Source organism: Carlito syrichta, unplaced genomic scaffold, assembly GCF_000164805.1.
Source record: "Carlito syrichta isolate Samal-C Ts95f unplaced genomic scaffold, Tarsius_syrichta-2.0.1 Scaffold115780, whole genome shotgun sequence".
Lineage (NCBI taxonomy): Eukaryota > Metazoa > Chordata > Mammalia > Primates > Tarsiidae > Carlito > Carlito syrichta.
This window is the reverse complement of record NW_007059876.1, coordinates 1-5,787: the sequence shown is the minus strand read 5'-3', so window position 1 is coordinate 5,787 and position 5,787 is coordinate 1. Positions and strand designations below refer to the sequence as shown.

Sequence of the window (5,787 nt, the reverse complement as noted above, 5' to 3'; positions counted from 1 at the left end):
TTCCGCGAACGGATTCGGTTTGGCGGAGACTCGCCGCGGTCCTGAGCGAGCCCTGGTCCTTCTCGGGGCTCGGCCTCCGGCCAGAAGCCGGTCCGGTGCTCACAGGGAGAGGCAGCGGGTCTCTACAGAGCCTCGTCCCGCAGGGCCGTCTGGCTGCGAGAGGACGCCTCGCTCGGGGGAGCTCGCAGCGCCGCAGGGAGGGCTCGCGGGGGTCGCCTCTGATGCCGAGGGCAGGGGTGGCTTCTGCGTTCGGGAACAGGAAGTGCTCGCAGGGCTGTGGCGAGCCCAGAGGCGCCCTGTCGCCTTGGCGGTCGCGGCGAAGACGCGGCCTCTTCCGGCTTCTAGTTGTGGCCCCAGGGAGGGGTGCTGGGGCCGTGCAGGGGTCCGTCCTGCGTGGCCGGGAGGCTGACCCGTGGAGAGCGTGGCGGTGCCAGCTGAGCCGCGTGGGTGTGAGGAGGTCAGTCCTGGCACCTAGCGAGGGGTGACGCAGCCTGAGGCCAGTGTGGGGGGTGTTGGGCGTGTTGGCAGCCACGAGGGTGTCTTCAGCAGAAGTGGGCCTGGGGCTCTGGCGGCACCTTCACCTTGCTGCTCTGCCCAAAGCGTGGCATGCTGAGGGCTGGCGGTGCCTGGCAGACAGGCTGGGACCGGCACGGCTGGGGTCTCCAGCGTGGAGCGCGTCTGGGACCGGGAGGTGAGGACGCGTGGCCTGATGCTGCCACAGGAGTGTGGTGCCTCTCGCGGTGCAGTAGGCCGCAGGCCTGTCTCTGAGGACCAGGAAGCAGCAGGCCTACAGCGGGGGTGAGGCTGGCACCGCCGAGACCCCTGAGGGGCGGAGGAGGCTGCGCGGTCAGTCGTGGGTTTGTGCTTTTCCTCGTGGGTAGAGTGGCCGCCGGAAGCTTCTGGGCTCGGGAGTGCCCTGCCCCAAGGGCACTTGGCGGGGAGGCCACCTTGGCTGCAGAGGGACTGGGCCAGGCCTGGGTGGGTCCGGAGACAGAGGCGCCTTGGGAAGACGGGATGCAGAGTGCTTGGGTGCTATGTGCAGAGTAGCCGCCAAGGCGAGGCCAGGGCTTCGGCGTCAAGCTTGCCGTGGCTGGGTGTGGGGCTTTCTGGACACTGGGGCTGCCAGGCTTCACTGGGAGCAGGCCCTTCCTGGCACAGCCGAACCTGGGTGTGCCCAGCCTCCTCTCCCGTGGACCTGCACACCAGGCAGGGTCTGGCCTCGGCCTTGGTGCCAGGAGAGCAGCCTCCAGCCTCCAGCCCCAGCCTCTTGCCCGCTTCCCAGCTGTGTGCTCCCAGGGCCAGGTCCTGGGGCGGGTGGGGCGGGCGCTCAGGGCTGGGGGCCGGGGGAGTAGCCCAGGCCTGGGGGCGTCCGCCTGAATCCCATCAGCGGGCGCACGGCCCCACCCCACGAGGCGCCAGGTTCCTTGTGTCAAGTCTGACGATAAAACGACTGCCGTTCTGTTACCAAAACTTGGTGCCAGGCCCTGGGCTGAGTCCTACGGAGGCCTCAACTCCTGGGGGACCTCGCCACGGCTCCACGTGGTGGGTTCTAGCATTCTTTTTTATAGATGGGGAAACTGAGGTGCCAAGAGGTGCGGGTAGTTGGGGCATCTCTGAGAATCCCAGGGCATGGCCAGCCCCCGTCCCCTAATCTCTGCCTGCCTTGGGAGAGGCTGGGACACAGTTGGCCGTGTGGGTGGGGATCAGTGCCAGGGCATGTGTGGACGAGGACGACCGCTTCTGGGGGCGTCTGCAGCCTCTGGCAAAAAGCACTCGGTGTCGTGTGTGTGGGTGAAGGGATGAGTAGACAAATGTGTCGGCCGTGGGCTTGGGGCCACATCGTACGGTCATCGTGCCTCAAGTGTCAGTGTGGCCCTTGGCTGCCCCCTGCCAGCCCTGCCAGCCTACCTGGGCCTGGGGCCTCCCTGACCATGGCAGGACAGAAAGTGTGCCGTGTCAGGAGAGGAGCACGGCCTGCCAGCTGGCGGATGCCTCCACGGCTGGCCTCTGCTGCTCGGGAAGGGAGCCGGCCTCGCCAAGGAGCAGTCCAGGCCCCTGGCCTGCGGGCTTCGCGTGTCCCTGCTCTGGATGCTGCCCCTGCGGCTCCGGCGGCCGGCCCCTCCGGAAGTGGGGGCTCAGGCTGAGATGCCCACCCCTCGGCCCCCAGGAGTATGAGCGAGCCTCCAAGGTGGACCAGTTCGTGACACGCTTCCTGCTGCGCGAGACGGCCAGCCAGCTCCAAGCCCTGCAGAGTTCGCTGGAGGGGGCATCAGACACCCTGGAGGCCCAGGCCCACGGTTGGCGGTACGTGTGGCCCCGCCCGCGAGCGGTTGCTAGCCCGAGGGCCCCGGTCCCCACACTCAAAGCCCCTCAGCCCCATCCCGTTTCCCAGTTGCATCCTGGAGCCCCCGTGTTGGGGAGGCCGTGAGGGCCAGGAGAGGCCCCGAGGCCCGTCTTCCCCACGGCCGCTCCTGTCCTGGGGTCCCGGCCCTGCCCTGGGCTGGGGCAGCAGGCTGACCCTCCGCTCCCCAGGTCGGACGGAGAGAGCATGGCAGCACAGAGCAGGCCCTGTGGCAGCCGGCGGGGGCCGCGTAGAGCTCTGAGGAGTGTCCATCGGTCACCTGCCTGGTCCCCCGGCTCCGCGGACACAGGTGCGCCTGTGGTGGGTGGGCAGCTGGCCACGGAGGGTCTGTGCCCCCGTGCCCACTCCCCCGGCCCCTTACCTCCTCCCGAGAAGCCTCCGGCCTGAGGGGCCATGCCTGACCCCCGCAGGGCGGTGCTCAGAGGCCGAGGTGCAGTGGCTGCTCCAGGTCCGCCGTCTCCAGGGACTCGTCGACCAGCTGGAGGGCAAGGTGAGTGGCCCGGGGCCGGCTGCCAGGAGGACCCTGCCGGACCCTGCCCCAGCCAGGACCATGCTGAGGGCCCGGCTCACGCTCTGTCCCTCACAGGCCCCCCAGCTGGACCCCCTCCGTGAAGAGGACCCTGCCGAGGGGCCCGCCTTGGTGAGCCCAGGAGAGGGCCAGGTAGCCGGATGTTGGGTTCGGGTGCTTGTGATGTGAGGGGCCCGTGGCGCCAGCTGTCCACCCACCCGCTGCAGGGCCCACACGCCCCCTCCCCGGGCCGGCAGGCAGGCGCTGGGCTCTGTGGCCCTGCAGAAACCACGGCCCCTCTCGAGGCCTCTCTCCCATCAGTGCTTCTGACTACCGGCCTGGGCAGTGTGGCCAAAGCGGGAGGGAGTAGCAGGAAGTGGTGGCACACCACGGGTGGGTGGGCCCCTGGAGACGGGAGGGAAGGGGACCCGAGGCTGGGGCAGGAGACCGACCGCAGGATGGGCCGGAGCCTCCCAGGGGCCCCGCTGGCCCTCCCTGCGCCCTGCCTGCCCTGGTGACTGGCGGTCTCTCTTGCCAGCACATCCTCGTGGTCCAGAGGCAGGTCCAGGTGGCAGAGGAAGCCCTGCAGGACTTCCACCGAGCCCTGTGCTGCTACGTGGATGTCACAGGGGCCCAGAGCCGCTGCCTGCAGTGAGTCCCCAGCCGGCTGGGGGGGTGTGAGGCGGGAGGGGTGAGCGGACGGGCTGGCCGTCCTGGGCCAGGGCTCCTGGGGAGCCCCGGCTGGGCCAGCTGCAGTGATGGCAGCCTCGCCTGGCCTGGCCGTCTCTTCGGCCCACAGTGTGTCCACCCAGAAGATGCCAGACCGCGCCTCCTTCGCCCTGTACGAGTTCTGGCAGGATGAGGCCTCCTGGAGAAGGTACGGGCGGTGGGCTGACTGTTGAGTGGAGCCCTGGGGGATGTTGGGCCTGGTACAAATCCTGCTCTCCCGCTCCCCGGCTCCGTGCCCCGAGGAGTTCCCCGACCCGCCCGAGCCCCGAGTCCTTCCTGAAAGGTGGCGACGCCAGTCTCCTCCTTGGCGGGCTGCATGAGACGGGCACAGACTGAGAGCGGTGCTGGGTACGCAGCAGGCACTCAGCAGAGGCGCTGCTGCCGCTGTGTGCCGGCACCTCGTGTGGCGCTTCTCTCCGCCTCCCAGTGTTGTCCCAGACTGTCCCGATTTCAGAGGAGAAAACTGAGGCTCAGGCCCGTCTGCGGAAAGCCCTGACTCCAGGCAGCAGGTGGAAGTGGGAGACCCACCCTCAGGGCCCTGATGGCGCGGCCTCTGTCCCCACAGGCATCAGCAGTCGGCCTGCAGCAAAGCCTTCCGGCGCACCCTCGTCGACCACCTGCGGGCTCCGGACACCCTCACCACTGTGTTTCTCCCAGGTGGGCTGCAGCCCCGCCCTGTCCTCCAGCCCCGGGCCCTGGAAGGGCAGTTCGCTCCTTGTGGCTCCTGACCCAGCCTCTGACCCCCAGCCTCCTGGTGGGTTGTGGACAGCAGCTGAGCCTGGCCGTGTGAGCCGAGGACCCTGGAGCCTGCTGGACTGGTCAGCTCAGCACCAAGACCAAAGACCTGCCGCCTCCTAGACCTGAAATGGTGGGCTGGTGGAGGGTCTCTCGGCCCGGGGTCCGGGACGGGGCTGCTCGTTTCCTACTTGTTTATTTGTCGTTGTGTTTTATTGTTGGTAGCTTTTGGCCTCCAAGGCGCTCTGGCTTCCCTGGGCCCCCGCCTTGCTGTGTGGTCCTGGGCAGGACCCTTCCCTCTCTGGGTAGGCCTTAGGCCGCCTGTCCACCTAGCGGGCGTTCTGCTTTCTTCTGCTGTCGTGGGGCCAGGCTTCTGCTCTTCCCCCACCAGCAGCAAACCAGGGCTGATGCTCAGGGACTCCCCAGCCCACAAACCTGGATGCCTGAGGCTGGGCCAGGTCAGTTGGCAGTGTGGGTAAGGAAGGACCCGGGCGTGCCCATCCCCCTCCTGGGCCGGCAGGCTCCTGACTCTTCCAGCACCCGTGGATCTACCAGAGAACTCTGGGGAATCCTGGGCTGGTTTGCATGTCACTCGCATATCGTTTGCATGCTCGCACCCATTCTCAGGGCACTGCGGGAGGCCCAAGGTGATCTTGCCAGGAAGCAATAATTCGGGCCTAGGGTCACCTGCTGCCCCGGAGACCTCTGAACCCCAGCCTGGGACCCCAGCACAGAGGCAATAAAGGCCGAGGTCACCGCGGACGTTGCCTCTTCTCTCTCGAGGCTGGCTGTGGGACCTGCCGCCTCCTGGCCGTCAGCTCCCCTGCTTCCGTCATGAGTGCCCGGGCGCATGGGGTGGAAACTTCCCAGCAGCCGGCCAGTTCCCCCCATAAACCCCGCGCCGGGGCCCTGCCTGGGCCAGGCAGGGGGTGGCATGGCCTCTGCTTCCAAGCCACCCAGTTCTGCTGGGGGTTCCAGCCGCTCCCCACACAGAACCTTTTCAGGATCCCACATAGCTTGGGTCATTCCTGCGAGAAGGCCTGTCTCCTGGCACAACCTCCCTGCCAAGCTGGATGTGTCCCCACCGCCGCCACCTGACAAATAGTGGCCAAGTCAGTCTTTCCTGCCCTGGGGGGAGACTGGGGGCGTGGAGGGGTGGCGACACCCAGGGTCACCCGAGCCCCCCACGAGCACAGGATAGCACCTGACCTGGTCTGGGGCGCTGGGTCGGGACTTCGAGGCAGGAGAGTGGCATGTGGGCCCTGGGGAGAGTGTCCCTGGCTGCGCCGAGGGACCCCCGCTGCGGGGGACCGCTGGCCGCTCCTGCAAAGTACTGCCAGCCTCCTGGCCACATGGGCTCTGGGTGGCTGGCTGGCCCCGCACACTGCGCGTGTCTGCCTGTGAGAGGACACCAACCCCTCCCGGCCCGCCCGGGACGTCCTCCCCTTATTCC

General features: G+C 68.2%; 1 protein-coding gene across 1 annotated transcript; it reads left to right on the top strand.

Moving 5' to 3' along the window:
- Positions 1 to 2,167: 2,167 nt before the first annotated feature.
- On the top strand, positions 2,168 to 5,094 carry LOC103276638 (N-terminal EF-hand calcium-binding protein 3-like; the record flags this gene model as incomplete). The annotated part of the gene is made up of 8 exons (XM_021706700.1): positions 2,168 to 2,304; positions 2,533 to 2,651; positions 2,773 to 2,852; positions 2,949 to 3,002; positions 3,409 to 3,521; positions 3,670 to 3,747; positions 4,165 to 4,256; positions 4,347 to 5,094. Coding segments are annotated over 8 exons (702 nt in total), but the record flags the coding sequence as incomplete, so codon positions are not given.
- Positions 5,095 to 5,787: the final 693 nt, after the last annotated feature.